At 38.0% G+C, this 19,145-nt stretch overlaps 1 protein-coding gene across 2 annotated transcripts in view; it reads right to left on the bottom strand.

Annotated features, from left to right (window-relative positions):
• The window catches only part of Abcb1 (ATP binding cassette subfamily B member 1), a 144,806-nt gene that overhangs the window by 30,994 nt on the left and 94,667 nt on the right, over positions 1-19,145 (bottom strand). For both annotated transcript variants that reach the window (XM_028776061.1, XM_028776059.1), the window contains 10 exons: positions 17,989-18,180; positions 17,112-17,283; positions 12,680-12,804; positions 7,766-7,937; positions 4,643-4,756; positions 4,388-4,498; positions 4,087-4,212; positions 3,793-3,996; positions 3,409-3,579; positions 843-1,004 (listed from right to left, as the gene is read on the bottom strand). In XM_028776061.1, the coding sequence (XP_028631894.1) occupies positions 843-1,004; positions 3,409-3,579; positions 3,793-3,996; positions 4,087-4,212; positions 4,388-4,498; positions 4,643-4,756; positions 7,766-7,937; positions 12,680-12,804; positions 17,112-17,283; positions 17,989-18,180 (1,549 nt within the window). The remainder of the gene's footprint in view (positions 1-842; positions 1,005-3,408; positions 3,580-3,792; positions 3,997-4,086; positions 4,213-4,387; positions 4,499-4,642; positions 4,757-7,765; positions 7,938-12,679; positions 12,805-17,111; positions 17,284-17,988; positions 18,181-19,145) is intronic.

Below are 19,145 nucleotides of genomic sequence, written 5' to 3'. Positions count from 1 at the left end.
AGAGAGAGAGAGAGAGAGAGAGAGAGAGAGAGAGAGAGAGAGAAAGAAAATCTAAAGGACTGGTCCTGAATAGTGTTATATAAAAACAGTATGTGGTTAGTCCAGAAAGGAAGCTGAAACATAATCATAATTCCCTTCATGTTCCAGGACTGTTAGAACAAGAGGTTCTCAAGGTGATGTTTGGGCCTTGAGATGGGAGGGAGAGATTTAAACAAAATGACTACAATTCATGGACAGCTGGCCCTAAAGAGAAGCTTCCCTTTAAAGCATAGACAGGTACTTAATTATGAATGAAAATGAGAAGAAGATGGAGAGAGAGAGAGAAAGAGAGAGAGAGAGAGAGAGAGAGAGAGAGAGAGAGAGAGAGAGAACAGTGAAAGGTAGCACTGGGATCCAAGAGCCAGGAGAGGGATGGTGAGGAAGAGCCTCTTTAGAGGGCAGTCTTCAGATCACCTCTCCTGCAGTCCCCTGAGGAGTCTTGCACACAAAGAAAAAAGTTGAGTTTTCATAACCTTTTAGAAAGTGGCAAGAAGTTTCATATCACATGATTTAGTTCAGCACAGTGTATGTGATAAATAGCATGAGGGAACCATGTGCCATAAATTGAGAATCATCAAGTCACAGTACAGGGTTTCTTAACTCTGTCCTAGAGAGAGAAAGAGGGAACTGTGGTATGAGTCAAGCTATGAGATCAGATGGTGCAGGCCCATGTTCTTAAAAAAAAAGTCCCTAAAGACCCTACATTTCAAGATTATCCAATCAGGTAATACTTATCTATAGATTAAACATAGCGACAGCTTATCATCAAGATAAATTAGGACATTTCTAGAATTCCACTGTACCTGTGTCATGACAAGTTTGAAGTAAATGCCCTTCTCTCTCATGAGCTCATCATGATTTCCTTGCTCCACAATGACACCGCCATCAAACCCAGCAATGACGTCAGCATTTCGAACTGTAGACAAGCGATGAGCTATCACAATGGTGGTCCGGCCTTCTCTAGCCTGGAGAGAGAGAAGCCTGGCTTTTGATACATGAATAATTATAGCAAAAACTCAGTTACTTTACTTTTGCTGATAAAACTGCTGTGAATACTGTGAAAACCATCCATGAAGATATTATCTGGCTTTCATAAAGGCATAATGAATTCATAATAATGGAAAAATAGTTTTTATTGCAATCAATTCAAGAACAAACATGTTTATATATTAATATAATTTATGCCTCTAGGGATTTTACTTAACATCCTATAGTAAGTCTAAAGTTCTAGTAATAATCCAATTTATCAAAACTCTAGAGCTGAGGCATTTGCCAGATAAAACAAATCTATACAAGATATTGTACAGGTATATACCAACTATAGATCTGCTAAGAATTACAAGATTAACCTCCTGGGTAATCAGGACACAAATATGAAAGAGCAGAGCTTAGACTTTAGTATTCCACTATTCCACAACTGGGAATGAAATCCAGGACTTCGTTCAGTCTTTGAAGCTGTGTAAGTTTGAGTTTATTCATATGTAAAGCAGAGACAGACACAGTAACCATTTCTTAGAATAGCTGTCAGGACTCAATAGCAAAGGGCTTCATACCATGACTTTAAATAAATGTTCAATAAATACTACTGGCTTCTAGCTACGAGAATTATGGATAAAATTGAAGAGCTATGTAATTATTTTCAAACGTCCAGTCTCATCTTTAAGTTAATATGGAATAGAGGCAGATAAGTAGAACTTGTTGGGATTTCTTTAACCTTTAAAACTTGCCTAATGCTTATGATTCTTCTCACTCTGGAGTTCTGCAGTTAATAAGAAATACAACTATACACACACACACACAAACACAAACATATACACACACAGAGGAGCAGGCTGTAGATATCAGGGTTAATGAACAGAAGTGGAAAAGCAAAAGTGGAAAATAGTAACAAGAAAAGAATACATGTTAGAAAAATTAAATAGTAGTAACTAGAAAACAGAGAATAATAATTGATTAAATCTTCAGACAGTTTCAAGAGAGTGAAGGAAATATGTGATATTTCCACTTAAAATTTATACTGTAATGAAAAGTATTCTTAAATAGAACCACTTATAATGGGTTCTTTCTGTAATTTCCTGTAAAATTTGTCTGTTAATTTTGATCTGTGTTCTCCTATTTAACTATGTTCTACTGTGGAGACACGGGGATGATGCTAGCTCACAGACAAGCTAAACAATAAGGGAAAATGTGGTCACAATTCCACCTGCTTCCACTTTAGTTCACAGAATGTTTGGCACCCTGTGTTTAGTGCACAGAATGTGTCTCCTCTGTTAGGCTCATTGACAGGGTGCTTTAAAGAAGTACAAACTGCTGCATCATCAGAAGAGACAAGCCAGAGAAAATGCAAGCTCACCTTTGCTATCTCCTGGGAAAGCTCAGCTTTAAAGAACCTTTGCTTAGAAAGTCTATATATTCCTGGTCTTCAAAAGGCTGGCCATCATACACTGAAGAGCATAGAGCTAGATACTGATTCTAATTAGTGAGGAAGTCCTGACAAGAATCACAGGAAGGTCAAACTCTGGTCACACCTAATGGCTTTTCATACACCTGGAGGTCTCCAGTACCATCACTCTGTGCACCCTCTCCTTGAGAAAAAGGCTTTTCAGTTCCATACTCTTCGAGTGTTATCAGACAACTTCTATTTGTATTTTCTTTTTGTTGACAATGCTATAAACTCTCAAGGCCAGATTAAGGGGGTTATTTCTCTTTTCAATTCCATAGTCATCAAGTGGTATTGACTGACTTCTATTCATATTTTCCTTTGGTTGACAATACTATCAATTCTTGAAATCAGATTAATGGGGTTATTTCTCTACATTTTCATGATCAGAATGAAGAGTAATTTTTACTTGAGTCTCCATTTTTTATTTTTAATTATAAGATATTTATGTGCCTCTTGATTAAAGTATATTTATTACAATTCAGAAGAAGAGGAAGAGGAAGAAATAATAATAGTAATAACAATAATAATAATTAATAATAAATAGCAGTAGTAGTAGCAGTAGTAAAGTGTGGCTGGAGAGTGGCCCAGTAGTTAAGAGTGCTTATTGCTTTTGCAGAGAAGTGCAGTTCCCAGCACCCATATTCGGTGGCTCCTAAGCGCCACTGACTCTAGCTTCAGGAGATACAACATTCTCTTCTGATATCTGCACACACGTGCAAACATACACATAAATAAGATAAATATTTAAAAAATAATAGAAGAAACAGAAATCAAACTAGAAGAAAAAAAGAAAACCGGGTGCTTTTCCTTAGTAACAGGAAATAGAAGCTAACAAATTTTTCTAAGACCAAGATTAATTAGAATAAATGTTAAGAAGAATGTTATTTTGCTTTTAAATTACATATTAGAAAGTAGGGCCCACAGACCTTATCCAGAGCGGCCTGAACCACAGCTTCACTTTCTGTATCCAGGGCTGAGGTGGCCTCGTCCAACAAAAGGATCTTGGGGTTGCGGACGAGCGCGCGAGCAATAGCGATTCTCTGTTTCTGTCCCCCACTCAGCTGTGCCCCTCTCTCACCAACCAGGGTGTCAAATTTCTATAATTAGAAGAACAAAAGAAAATATAGCAAAGAAATACATAGATACAAAGAAATATTTTTGACAGGGCGTGGGCTGTAAATCCGAGGTAAATGGATTTCCCTGCTAAGGCAGTTCTTCCACCTCACAGAAGGTTCCTGGGTTCACATGAAGCACATCAGCCAGAGCTCTCCTCTCTGAGCCTGGGGAGACAGAGGTGAGGCATGACTCACGTGGGGCAGTTTCATGATGAAGTCATAGGCATTGGCTTCCTTGACAGCTTTCTCTATCTCATCCATGGTGACATCTTCTCGGCCATAGCGAATGTTTTCGGCGATCGTGGTGGCAAACAGCACAGGTTCCTGACTCACCACGCCAATGATTTCCCGCAGATACCTCACATTGATGGTCCTGATGTCCTGTCCATCGATACTGACCTGGAACAAAACGTGTGGTGTTCACACTTTAGAATCCCGGAATCAGAATGCTGGGCAGTGTTAACTGGTGCTGGCTGCACGCCCACTCACCACGCCCTCGGTGGGGTCGTAGAGCCTCTGCATCAGCTGCACAGTCGTGCTTTTCCCACAGCCACTGTTGCCGACCAGGGCCACTGTCTGTCCACTCTTCACCTTCAGGTTGAGGCCCTTCAAGATCTGCAGAGACACGTGAGAAGTCAACGTTAGGTTAATCCCCAGGACAGATGGATGTAGGTTCTATGTGCCGGCATCTCATTTCAACAGCATGCTTGATTTTACATACAATCTTTTCTCTGTAACCTTTTAGAAACTATTGGGAACTCTTCTTCTTATAGAAAAATTACCGTCATACCTGAACTTCTTTTCGAGATGGGTAACTGAAGTGAATATTTTTGAATTCCAGATTTCCTTGTATGTTGTCTGGTTTGTGCCCACTCTTTGAGTAGCTGTCTATACTGGGCTTCTGTACAGATGAAAATTATAGATGATCACTAGTGGCAGTGACTACTTTATACAGCAACTTTGTAATGAGCTTGATAACATGATAGTGAAACTACCTCACTGGAAAATCCTTTACTAGACAGATTAATGGGCAGGTCAGACTCACATTATCAATTATTTTGAAGACTTCATAAGCTGCTCCTCTTGCGTTGGCGAAGGCTTCGATGTTCGGAGATGCTTGTCCAACACTGAATGCTCCGATTAATACAGCAAAGAAGACCTGAACGAGGTAAAGAAAAAGCACTGTGTTATTTAATCTTCGCCATGACTCTCACATTTCCTCTTCTTTTCAATACAACTAATTGCATTTTTAAATGTCAAGGCAACCTACAAATACAGCAGGTTAAAAAATATCTTAACATTTCATAATTTTAAATTTCAAATATATCACCACAACATGTAAAGTGAAGTAACTGAGATTATTTAGCTTAATGTAACCATTACACCTTGTATGCATGTATCAAAACATCGCAGTGTGTTCCTTAAAGACAATGCATATTTTCAACTGAAAAATAGACAAATCTAAAATGAGAAAACATTTAAAATCTTTCAGTAATTTCATTTAGCCTACAATACAGAATTAATCTTGCTTTTTTAAAAGAAGCTGTGGAATACACGCTCTATATGAGTATTATATTACGACAGAACATTTTTATCTCTTCCATGCCTAACAATTTTTAGTTACATCACAAGGGCTGTGCAATGGAAACAAACACTAACAAGCAAGTTAGAAGACAAAGGATCAAATTCTGCATTAGTATTAGTCAGCTACTCAGCTGTAGGACATTCTCCCAGAATACTGTCTTCAACTTCATGTGCAAAAATATCGAAGACTCTATTTGTTCTCTCTACAAGTTGAATCAAATGACATTAGTCATGAAAATATTTTGTAAGTTACAAAGCACATAAACAAGGGATGATTCTTTATGGGGTTAAAGCACTATTTCCCAAGTTTGGGGATTGTTTTGATCAAAATATTGTCAGTAAATACTTGAGTTTATTATTTGCTTCTGCTAGAAGTTGGTAATATCATCATCCATTTCTTTCTAATCATTCAGTGGCCATGCTGCTTAATAATTTGCATGGAAGGGGGTTTGCTAAGTGAGTCTGTATCTGCTACTCATTAGTCTTTACAGCTAGGACACAGGATTCCTATCACATATTTGGCAGAAGACTCAAAGAGTGTTGATTGCTCAAACTTTACCGCTAGTATGTAATGCAGTGGGAAGTGGAACCTATTGGGTTTGATATCAAATCATGCTGTCTCCACTCTGAATGTTTCTAGATTGTGAAGCAGCTTTAGGCTCCATAAATACTCAATCGAAACTACTCATTCCTAGGGCTAGGACTATAGCTCAACGGTATGAACAAATGCCAGGCAGTCTTCAGTAAAAGTAAAATCAGCTTCATTATATCAAAATTGAGCAGTACAAATATCATTATGACTTAGTCTTATCAAGGTTCAGTATCAAACAAAACAAAATCAAACAAAACAAAGCACTATCTTTGTAAATCTGTCCCTATCTAAACAGTCTCACATGTACTGGATAAACCACAGTTCAAACAACAATGACAGCAACAAAAACCAAAGAGTAATTGTGAAATTCATATTACAAATCTGAATTCTGAGAAAGGGAACTATTTTAAGGAACTCAAAGAATTGTGGTCTGTTGTTAACTCTGTTTCTGTATAGTTAGCCTAAGAAAAAGAAGCAGAACAGGCCTTCTAACAAAATGCCTATTTAGCTTGGTTGCAAATAATTTCAGTACCTTAAAATAAAATGTCATGTGTAAAGTCTTTTGTACTTACATAAATTCTAAAATGTAGAAAGTATTTCTGATGGGTAATATTGATTGTCAGCTTGGCAGGATCTAGAATCACCTGGAGGACCTACCTACTCACTGAGGGCTCCAATACATTTGAAAGGAGAAAGACTAAACGGAAAGTACTAAACGGTTCACTGCCCCAAACTAACCTGGGGAAGTGATTCTCTAGGACCAGCCTGAAAGGTACAGAGGTCAGTGCAACTCTGGTCCAAGGATTCTTACTATACTTTGAGCTGGCAACAGAACTTGATTAGCATCATCCACATGGTTTTACAGGAATGAGAGATGTGATAGTGGTTGAGGAGCTGTGGAAGGTCATGACAAGGTTTCAGGAAGTCACTGAGACAAAATAGTGTGGAACAAGTTTGGATTCCTAGCAAGAAGGCTCTGAAAAACCTATGAAGCTTTAACGTGAAGCCTATCTTTCAATGGAGACTCCAAGATAGTGAAGATGCCAAGACTGTTAGACAGAGATAGCCCAAGACAGAGAATATGTATATTGTAGAGAGCCAAGCGGGAAGTATGGAACTACCCAAGTCTTTTGTAGTCAAGATGTTTCCATCAGGAGTCCCGGATGTTTTACACAGCAATGTAAGGTTTGTCATTTTTTCTGTTTGGTCTCATTCATGTGATCTTTCCTTGTGCTGTCTCCATTCTTCACTTTGGAATATGAATGTTTATTCCATGTCACTATACACGGAACGTGTAACTCAAAATCTAATATTATAGGAGCTCAGTTAAAAGAATGCCCAAGTCTCAGAAGAAACTACCGTATTTATACTTTTATACAGACACGGTTGGAACTGAAGAAGAGAATTGAGACCATTGGCCTGAATGTCTTTTGTATTATGAGATGGCTACGAGCCTAAAACACACGAGATGAAATGTTATGACTTCAAAGTGATATGTTTGTGTTATGAAGTAGAATTGCTAATATTGTCAACTTGATGGCATTTAAAAGTCAATAAAGTTTGAGGGATTTAAATACAACTTTATATTCTTCCAACTGTGTTGTGCATAATAAATAGAAAATAAAAGTGAAAATTTTAGTATCAAGTTTGATACAAAGAAATAATCCCATCAAATGAAAATCCATGCTGCAGAAGTTGGTCATATTACTATTTAGGCTACAACAGGGGTTGTAAAGCCAAATGCTATATTGCTATATAAAGGATCTGGAGCTCCTGATGGAAATGATGGTAATGTTAATATTTAGGCTACAGTAGAAATTATTGATAGATCTATAAGAAAATCAAAATTGATATATTTAATTTTTTCAACTCTTTAACCTAATAATACATTTTCCAGTATTTAAGACCTATCCAAACAATATCGTTCAACGTTACACAATTCTATTTGAACTTTTAGTGATCTATTTCTTTTTTGACACATGTTTAACTTACAGTGAGCACTTGTCCAATAGAGTATTCTTCTGAGATGACCAAGGAAGTCCCATACCAGAATGCCAGAGCATATGATGCATAGATAAGCAGAAAAGCTGCACCCATGGAGATGTTGGCTGTGATAGCTTTCTTTATTCCCAGCCTTTTAGCTTCTTCCAAATTGTTGTTGTACCTGGGAGAAAGAAGTAATTGAGAAAAGAAAAGTAATTGAGTAGATTTAGAAACCTTACGGAAATGTGTTCGTGTAGCATGCTGGTTAGTGAACAGTTAGAATGTGCTCAGCCCTGTAGCAGACCTGTACTTTCTCCATGTATTCCCACTACACTACAGTATTCCTATTTTATCCTCTGCTTTTAGAAATTGATACTGAGGTGTGGAGAGAATGTCTGACTTGTGTGACTCTTCTAAACGTTCTTTTTGTGTAAGCCTTAGCAACAGTGAAATCAGCGAGCAGTGTTTAGCTAGCTTCTAGAGCATGCATTACTTCACAGATAGAAGATATGAAAAACAATTATTTTTTAAAAAACATATATTCTTTCTGTTTTTGTTTCTGTTTAGGTTTTTGGTTTTGCATCACAGTTTCTCTGTTTAATCCTGGCTGTCCTGGATCTCACTCTGTAGAGCAGGCTGGCCTTGAATTCACAAAGATCCACTGCCCCTGCCTCCAGAGCACTGGAATTTAAGGCGTGTGCCACCATTGCCTGGCTTAAAATTTATATTCTTTTAAAATTAATTATTAAAATAGATTTAATGTTAGAATATGTGAACACAAGAAGGTCATGTAAATCTCTACACTTGAGGGAAGATACTTTCCTTCCTACTTTGCCCCCTTCTAGGATTACTGGAATGACCAATTACAGAATAACACATGTAAGGTCATATTTAAAGCTATGAAATGCCGGGCAGTGGTGGTGTGTGCCTTTAATCCCAGCACTTGGGAGGCAGAGGCAGGCGGATTTCTGAGTTCGAGGCAAGCCTGGTCTACAAAGTGAGTTCCAGGACAGCCAGAGCTACACAGAGAAACCCTGTCTCGAAAAACCAAAATAAATAAATAAATAAATAAATAAAAAAGCTATGAAATGCTATGCATAAGCTATAGAAATTATCTTCTGTAGCTGTTTGAAAAACAGCTGACCTTTTAAAAATACTTGGCTTAAGAATAGAGTAGCCCATTATTACTCATCAGTATCTGTATCTTTTATACTCTGTACATATTGCTTGTGAATCCCTTCCAACATCTGACATGCCATGAATGCCTGCTGCTGAGTAAGGGGGTGTAGCCTGCTAGAATGTAACATCTAAGCCTTGTGGCTGCAAAGGCTGAGAAAAAACTCGATGTATCAGCAGCCTTGTAACTTATTCATGGCACAAGCCTCAGAGAATACCTTCTGAGATCTTAGAGCAGTGCATCTCAACTTTCCTAACTACTCTTTAACACAGCTAGCTCCTCATTTTGTGGTGACACCCCGACTATAAAATGACTTCATTGCTACTTCATAACTGTAAACTTGCTACTGTTATGAATCATAATATCAGATATGCAGAATATGTGCTATACAACCCCTATGAAAGAGTCCTTTAACATCCCCCAAACTGATCTTGACCCACAGGTTGAGAACCACAGTTCTAACGCACTACAAAGAAAAGGAAACAAAGTCGATAAAACAAACCACAACCCCATACAAAGTCTTGTCTACTGATAGATACTTTTTCTTCTTTGTCTATCAATTTAATGTTTATTCTCCAACTACAATTCAAGTGCTTTCAGATCCCAGAAAGTAGACAAAGTTAAACAAGAGTAGCCATAGCTTTCCTTTCATTTGAGGGCTATACCGGAGACCATTCTGCTCAAGAAATAAAGCTAATGAGGTCCAGAGTTAAAGAAAAACAGAGAACTTTGCAAATACAGATAAAAAATGAAAACATTAGGGAAATAGGATGGATCATTTGAACCTCACTGTTTTTGTATCTTTTTGTTACTGTTTTGTTGGCTCAGGTTCTTGAGAGTCTCACTCTAAAGCTAGCCTGGACCTCACCATTATCTTGCCTTTCCCTCCCAAGCCCTGGGAGTGTATAAGATGTGTATTACCACACTTAAACCTTTACATTCTTTATTTGAACTCCCTGAAGATCCACAAGAGTCTTCATTGTCTTGCTGACAGTATCTTACAAGTTTGAAACTAAAGGAATATATATCACATAGAATTCATATTTTGAAGTCATTGAACCATTAAATACATAATTATATAAATACTATACACTATCAATTTTCTTTGAAAATTTCATTTAATTAGTGGGTACATCAAAAGTTCAAACCCTGTCCAGTGTATGTATTATTTCTTGTCCTGGTGACTACTTTTTTGTTTTTTAAGCTAGTTACCAAGATTGTAAAAACACAACACAGTATTTACATAAGAATTACATTTACTAAAGAATAAGCTCAGAGGGAATTTTATAGTGATAAAATATGTGTGCTCTAAAGACACCAGTTATAATCTTTAGCAAAAAATATTTTTAAGAAATATGTTTCAATTAAATGTGTGTCTTACGTTAGAAGCTGACCTATGATAAATGTAGTAATTCACTAGGCATATATTTTACATGGTAACATTAAGAAACTTAACAACTTATTTTTCATGTTCCATGGTGTCCTTTATTCCAGTTCTTGCTTACCCAGGCTAATGTTGAAACCATTTCACTGACAGTATGGTGTCCTATGCAGCCAGAGGAAACATTTGCAAAGGAAAAATCAACAAGGAAAAAAATCCATTTAGATACCAGATACATACAGTTACCGGATAGATGCTGATATCAGGCAGATACAGATAAAGGAAGGTAAGGGGAAGAAGAGGAAAGAAACATAAACAACACTGTATTAACACAGGACTGTTTTGAAAGACTACTTTTAAAATGAATACATCATTGATGTCAAGTCAGATTATAAAACCATCCCTTTGTCAGAAGCTCTAGTAGGGAAAAAATAAATAAGAATAGGAGTGGATAATTAACAAAACAGTGCTCAGAAAATATGCTTAATTATTATCAAGAAACTCGCTAATTATACAGTACCTATTTATATAATTGTGCAGGAATCAATTTTGACTAAGCAAATAGAAATCAATACCAACAGAAAAACATTTGTAAGTCACAAGTCAGAAAAACATACATACAAATTTGGGAGTGGGAGTATTTTTTGATAGGATCTTACTATACACACTCAGGCAGTCCTAGAACTCAGTCTCTTCCTACTGCAACTCCTTCACCGATAGGATGATAGGTGCATGCTGCCATACTCGGCAAGAAAATGTTTTTTTAAAGCAAAGAACAATGCTATTCTACTGAATTAAATGCATTCGCAGTTCTGGTTAAATTTCTAGTCCAAGAGAGCTAAATTCCTTGTGCACCAGCCGTTTCGAAGAGAAAGTCAGACAAAAATTGATTTTGAAAGAATATAAGAACTAGAAAGAAATCCAAAAGATGAAATGTGGTCTAATAATAACCCGGGGTTAGTTGCCACCAAACTTGACAATTTGAGTTTGATCCATGTAACCCTACTGGTGGAGAGAGAGAGAACCAACCTCTGCAATTAGTCCTATGACTATGGTGTACACTCATGTGTATAGACATGCACACTCGACACAATCCAACACACACACACACACACACGCACACACGCGCACACACACACACATGTATAGCACAGTAAACAAGTTGGAAAATGTAATTCATAAATTTACTAAATCTTGTGAACTCCCTTTCAGCTGGCTCCTGCATCAGCCCTCTCACTGGCATCTGTGATCTCACTCTGTAAATGCTTTCATTTACTCACCTGACTGGTCTAGACAGAGACACAGATCTGTAACCTGTGGATGGCCACTCCTCAGTTTCACACCTTCAGGACTCACCCATACATGGAATAGAATCCCATCTCTTCTCTACAGCCCCCACATCCTGGCCCCCACATCCTGGCTGCATCCAATCTCTCTCCACTGATGTGAGCTCCAGGCTCACCTGCTTTGTAATATATCTCAACACACACCAAAGCTTTCTGCCACCTCGGGGACTTTGGTAGACTGCTCTTCCTACCCAGCCTATCCCTATCCTATCCCTGCTTTCGAAGACCTTTCTCACCTCAGGTCTTAGCCTAGATGAAATCTTCTTCAAGATGAAATCTCTGACTACTGTATTTAAAATTTCCCACCTTAGAACTTGTTTGATCTTTCAGAAACATTTAAAGGCGATAATTTAATGTTCCTCTGAAGTATACCTGACTCTTTTTTGATATTTTGTCTCCAAACCATATATCCTCCAACTGCTTTACTAAATTTTTGCTTCTTTGTAGTTAGTTGTCTATGCCCTTTCTCCCCATCACATGAATTTATACTTCATGAGAATATGGGCTACATCTGGCAGAATATCATCCCATCATTAAAGCAGACTTCTTATTCCCTTGTCAATCATGTTTTAAAGTAAACTAGAAAATTGTTCAGTTATAAGAATAAAAATGCAGCTGGGTGGTGGTGGCGCACGCCTTTAATCTCAGCACTTGGGAGGCAGAGGCAAGCGGATTTCTGAGTTCAAGGCCAGCCTGATCTACAGAGTGAATTCCAGGACAGCCAGGTATACACAGAGAAACCCTGTCTTGAAAAAGCAAAAAAAAAAAAAAAAGAAAGAAAGAAAGAAAGAAAGAAAGAAAGAAAGAAAGAAAGAAAGAAAGAAGACTGCTGAGTAACAGGCTCGCAGAATCTTAAGAATAAAAATGCAATGGCAATTTTCCAGAATGTTACTAATGCTGTAATATGTATGTATTGACTTGTTTAAGAAATAAGAAAAGTATCATAAATTAACATTGCCATCCTAAATGGCATGTGGGACGATAGATTTAACATATCTACTTGCAAAAGAAATTCAAACCTTTCAAGTTCCTTCTTTTGTCCACCAAATGCAATCACAGTTCTGATGGCTGCTAAGACTTCTTCAGCAACTGCTCCAGCTTTTGCATAGGCATGGAGTTCCTTATCAGTAAATGAAGATAATATCTGTTTAAAAAGGCAAATTTAGGTTATTAAAAACATGACAGTTAAAGTACACATATGTTGGCTGAGTATTACTACATGTGAAGAATTAAAATCTTTCATCTGTCTTTGCCCATGATACACCTATTAGCATATATATATATATATATATATATATATATATATATATGTCATACATATATATCGCTATGTAAGATATCTCAAGCTACTTTTTCTTCAAATTTTTTGACAATGAAGATGTATAACAAATTAGGCAAACTATAAAATTTCACACTGAGTATTTCATGGATCCTTATCTAAACAATAGTAGTTTTAAGAAATGTTAACATTCAGAAAAGAAAACATATGCCACAATATCATCATAAGAATTACAAAAAAATGGGCTTTCTGGCCAGGAAATGTGGTATTCCCAGCAACTCTCAGTGATACTCTGGTTCAGAAGTGTTAACGAGGAAGGCTAGAATACTGCAGAGGCCACGGTTTCCTCTTCTGGTGATCACTGGTGAAACAACACATTCGTCTACCAGGGACATTTTTGTTCTTCTTCTTCTTGCTTCAGCAATACTCTTTGATCTATTTGTTTGATTCCTGAGCATTTATTAAGAAACAATCGTCGTCCTCTCAGGCGCATAAGATCTCATTTGTTCATCTCAATTACAAAGAGTAATCAGTTTTCCTAGCTTATATAGAAGGAAATGGAAACTTCCTGGGTTAAGTACTTAGGTAGAAAGTGGAATATCCAGGACTCAAGTGTTATGTCAGCATCCTTTTCTTCCCTTGTAGATAAACGCTCAGCAATGTGGTGGCTAGGTCAAACCATAACTGCATGCTTGGTTTTATAAGAAACAATGAGATGCTGAGAGAAGGTTATGTGGTTAAGAGGATGTACTACTCTTTCAGAGGAACCAAGTTAATGTTCCAGCACCCATGTCAGGCAGCTCACATCACCTGTAACTCCAGTTTCCAGGGCTTTTACATCCCTTTCTAGCCTTGGTACCAGACATACAAAGGATGTGTTTATACTGTGGTGGCTTGAATGAAAATGGCCTGATCCTAGAGAGTGGCACTATTAGGAGGAGTGGCCTGGTTGGAGTAGGTATGGTCCTGTTGGAAGATGTGTATCACTGGGCCGACCTTTGAGGGTTCAAATGCTCAAGCTAGTCCTAGTGTCTGTATTCCTGCTGTCAATTCAATTCCAATTCAGTTGTAGAACTCTCAGCTCCTTCTCTGGCTTCATATCTGCCTGCCTGCTACCATGCTTCCTGCCATTACAATAATGGACTAACCCTCTGAACTTATAAGCCAGCCCCAATTCAATGTTTGCCTTTAAAAGAGTTGCTTTGGTCATGGAGTCTCTTCATAGAAGTAGAGCATTAACTAAGACATGCAGGTAAAGCAATCAGACACATAAAGATTTCTTTTAAAGTCTTAATAGCAAAACTGTCTTTCAAAGTTACCATGCCACCAGCCATCTTTGAGTGATCCAGTTTCTCTGTATTCTTCCAACATCTGGTGGTTCACATTTTTGTTTCAACCAACATCCGTTTCTACATGTTTAACACAATCTGTGAAAAGTGCAGTTGATCTGGTATTCTGTGGCCTTCCCACCCAGTTGTCACATAGATTGTTGTTGGGTTTTTTTTGTAGATTCCTTTGAATTTTTTTAATAGAAAATCATGCTTTCAAGCATCATTAACTATTTTCAGAAATTCATAGTTTTCTTTCTTTCCTTACCAATCTATATGCCTTTTTATTCTCTTATCTTACAGCAGCAGCTAGAATTCCAGTGTTTCAAAGAAAATGAAGTCAGAAATGTTTTACTTCAGTACTGGTGGGGGAAGATTCCTTCCTCCATTCAGTAGCTATTGGGAAGATCTGAATAGCACTTCAGAACTGCAGTGGCATTCTTCTATTCTTACCTTCTAGCAGGTAACATCCGTGAGTTCTGCATGTTGTCAAATGTTTGTTCTGTCAGATGATATGACCATTTATTTTTAGTATATAGTAGGGTAGATTACATGGATCTTCAAGGGCTGTGTCATTATTATATAGCTGAACTAAATCTCACGTGGCCATAATTTATAATTCTTTTTTTTTTTTATAGTACTGGGTTTAGTTTGCTATCAGTCATACATTCCAATATGGAGATTTTTTTCCCCTATTCTGTCTTATCACAAAAAAACTTCTCTATGTGTTTAGCCTTTAGCACTTTAGTTATGATGTGCCCTGTCATAGATTTCTTTGATTTTATTCTGCTTGGGGTTAGATTAACTTCTTGCAGCTGATCATTGTGTTTATCAGCCACTGGATCTTGGATTCATCCAAAAGCCCTGTACTCCTTCTTTTTTTTTTTTTTGAGGCAATGATATGAACTTTTTGTTATTGCCACACATGATGTGGGCTCTCCTCATTTTCTGTCTTTCAGATTCACTGATTCTGAATATTCTATATTCTACTATGTAATCTCCATTTGAATAGACTGAAAGAACCCATACAACATGGCTTTTTTTACTGTTTGGTCTCTCAGTTCTCTGTTGTGATTTTTTGCTTTTTAATAATTTCCTATTGAGTTTTTGCTATTGTCTCAAAAGCTTTTATGAATTAGTGGAGCATTTTTATGGTAGTTATTTTAAAATTATAGCCTGATCATTTCACTATCTTATTTATGTCTCTGTGAGAAGCAGCTAAGTGTATGGAGGAGTGTTTGTGGCATTTCCTGGTTCTGAGCATGATGGAACTTTCTATCACATTCTAGACATTTTGTCTATAATATTAGGGAACCAAGACACATATCATTTTTAATATAATGAAAGATTAAGAAATATACATAAAATTGTATAAAAATATTATCAAAGAGCAGAGATTAAAATGAAATCCAAGGGTTGTCTATATTAAATAAATAGTATCAGAAGCAATGTAAGATTAGTAATTAAAAAATTAAGCACTAGTCTGTTTTCCCAACTTAGAGAAGGCAATCAGTAGTTTTTCATTAAGTTCTGTTGTGAAAATTTTCCACCTAATCTGTTCAATATTCTACTAAGCAGAAAAATCAAACAAGGAAAAGGAGCTTTGCCAGCTTTCAGCTAATGTAACAACCAGGGACACCATTCCCATCATGTTCCCCTGGGTAACAGATTAACAGTGATCAGGACTTCAGTTACTCTGCCTGCTAAGTGAGCTGATGCCAACGCTTCACAGGTATCTGGTGGACATAGAAAATGCTTAATCAGTGACAGTTACTGTTTGCAATAACAAAACAACATGCACCAGACAGGGGAAAGTTCCAAAAGCTTCTCACCAATCCAGCCTGACTTCTCCTGTGGTAGGTAGCCGTCACTTTGGTTGGACTTTGACTTCTTATATCTTACATGTAATCTCACAAAATCTATATGCTGGGCTAATCTTTCCACCATATGGTACAGTTGCATTAAGTGATCTTATAAAATGAATTGCATGTTAACCCAGACATGGAAAATGTATTACAAAACTGAAGTGAAAATTGAATGAGACAGTCGTTGTTCACTGAATTTGAATCTCTACTTTCTATAAAGAAATTTGAAATTGCCACTGTCATTTATTAGTGATTGTGGTAGTTTAAATGGGACTGACTCTCATGAGCTCATACATTTGAATGAACTGGTTCCCAGTTGGTGACACTGTTTTGGGAAGGATTAGGAGGAGTGGCCTTGGAGGAGGTGTGTCATGTCATTGGGGTGGGTTTTGAGGTTTAAAGATCTCATGCCATTCCCAGTTAGCCCAGGTCATTCCCAGTTATTTAGCCCATGTCATTCCCAGTTAGCTCTCCCTTCCCCACTGCTCTGTCCGGAGCTTAGAGATAAAGACGTAGCTCTCAACGACTGCTCCAGTGCTTGCCTTTGTGCTTGCCTGCAGCCATGTGCTCCACCACGATGGGAATGGACTAACCCTGGGAAACTGTAACCCAGCCCCGACTCCACCCTATATGAGCTCTTTGGGTCATTGTATCACTTCACAACAATGCAAAAGTCACTAAGACAGATGTTTACAGATCTCATGGGTTCAGCATATCTTTTCCCATGAAGGCAAAGGATGAACTTAAGATTTTTCTCTTTTTTTCAACTCTTTTTTACAAATAATTACATGGCTAAGGGCAGTACTGTGGGGATAGCTCAGCTGATATTTTACCCTTAGCTGATAAAATACCCTGCTGATATTTTAACAAAAAGTATGAAATTGTATATAAAATTCACAGACAGGGTTATTGTGGTTAAAAGACTTTTTCATGAGTCATGGGAAAGAGTTTAAAATCTGCACTCATGAACTTCACCTACCTTTGCCCAAATACCAGCTGACAGTCCAAGAACAGGGCTGATGGCCAAAATCACAAGGGTTAGCTTCCAGCCACGAGTAAATCCTATTATAAAACCACCAAAAAATGTTGCCATTGCCTGAAAGAACATTCCAATTTTGTCACCAATTCCTTCATTAATTTTGGAGACATCACTAAAAGAAGAAAGAGATTGGGTTACACGTAATGTCAGATTTGCAGATACACAACTTTTCTCCCGAGTCTAGTTTTGTTTTGCCAAGAGAGAGTACATTAATTTGTACCTCTTTGGTATGCCTGGTCCTTTGGGAAAGTGGGGATAGGGGAAGGCTGTCAGTAGGAGCTGTATCATTAACAATGTTCTGTAGTCCACATGACCTCAGAATACAAACATGGGATGTGTAAAACTATTTACTATGAAATGTCAAACTGCTAAGAGATTTCTGCTTTATGCATGTGGTGCTGTCCTCTAAGAATACAAAATCTTGGAGTTCATCATGCCTTCCACGAAGCAGAGGATGACAGACAGGAGCCCCTTCCTTCTTTCCATTGTCGTCCAAGGACGCCATGGAGCCTGGCAGGACAGTGCTCAGTGGGGCTGGACAGGCCATGCTGGTGCTCCCTTGTGCATCCCTGCTGTGCTCAGTCTTGATTCTGCCAGCCTAATCCCTCATTCAGTGCCAGGCAATCAGGAGCCCCTCCCTGCCTCCCATTCCCTGCCAGGGTGCTGTGAACAAGAAGCTGTGTAAGACACAGGTACTGTCCACAGGGCTTTACTCTGCTCAGTGATGCTCCGGCACTCCTAACAGAGCTGGTGGTATCTACTTCACAGCATGAAGAACAAGCTCACGGCTGACTTCAGCATAAACCAAAATACTCACTCTGTGAGCCGGGTGTTGAGTTCCCCAACATCATGCACGTCAAACCAGCCGATCTCCTGATTCATTATAGCATGAAAAAACTTCTGCCTAATCTTGTGTATTTGTCTTCCAGCTGCCAGGCACCAAAATGAAACCTGGATGTAGGCAACTATGAGCACACCGGCACCGATCCCCGTGTAATAGTAGGCGTACCTGGAAAACAAGAACACTGTGCATGCTGTGTTTTAACTAGTTCCTATCTATTTCTTTAGTTTTCTGGGTATCCCCCCTTCCTTAGCAAACAAGAATGGGTTGTAAGGAGCTGTAAGGATTAGCATCCACCTATGTCTGTGACAATATCGAAAAATGGATTTGAGGCAAACTAAAGCTCTTCAACTAACTACCTTGTAGCTAAGGATGCTTAATAACCTGAACTCCAATGGTCTATTATGGAGATAAGAGTATGCAATATGTCTGAAATTTACTCAGGCCAGTGCCTGGTGCCTAATAATTACTCAGAGAGCACCAGTGGTTTTGAAAGCTCGTTAGTGTGCTAGCACATTAGTCTTCTCTCCTTTTGTCACATCAGCATCAGTCGATGACACTTTGAGGGTAGTCTATGCTTCTTGGAGGTGGGGAAGACATGATGGAACTTATTAGAAAGTAGAACCCGGAGGTGAGATGTCCCCTGCTCCTGGGAACTCTTAGTTTAGCAGAGCTTAGAAGGTGAATGACAACTGAAAACTAATGTTTCTGTGGCACTTACCCAATGGCTATTGAGAGCTAATCGAATGGTCAATAAATCAAATAGTTTCCCTCCCAGTTTCAACATTCAAGCACACCTTTTAGAAAAGTTGAAAAGGTGTTTCCTTGCTGTGCCTCTATAGCTAAAAGTCCTATGGCTTCATTAAACAATTCATGTATACATTAAATAGAAACAGTTTCTTGTTATTGATTTTTTTCTAGTGCACGGGCTGGGAACTAGGGTCTCATCTATGCTAGGAAAATGCTCTACCACTGAAACACACTCTTTCAAGGCAAAATGGACTAAAGGTTAAGATTTGGTATATTTTAAATGTTCTTTCCTTTCTATCTTTGAATAAAAGTGCTCATTCCAATACTAGATTTAAAAATAGACATATAATACACAGCAAGCCTTTTACATTATGTACACATTT

This window comes from Grammomys surdaster, unplaced genomic scaffold (genome assembly GCF_004785775.1).
Source record: "Grammomys surdaster isolate TR1022 unplaced genomic scaffold, NIH_TR_1.0 264, whole genome shotgun sequence".
NCBI lineage: Eukaryota > Metazoa > Chordata > Mammalia > Rodentia > Muridae > Grammomys > Grammomys surdaster.
This window is presented reverse-complemented; position numbering and strand designations above follow the sequence as displayed.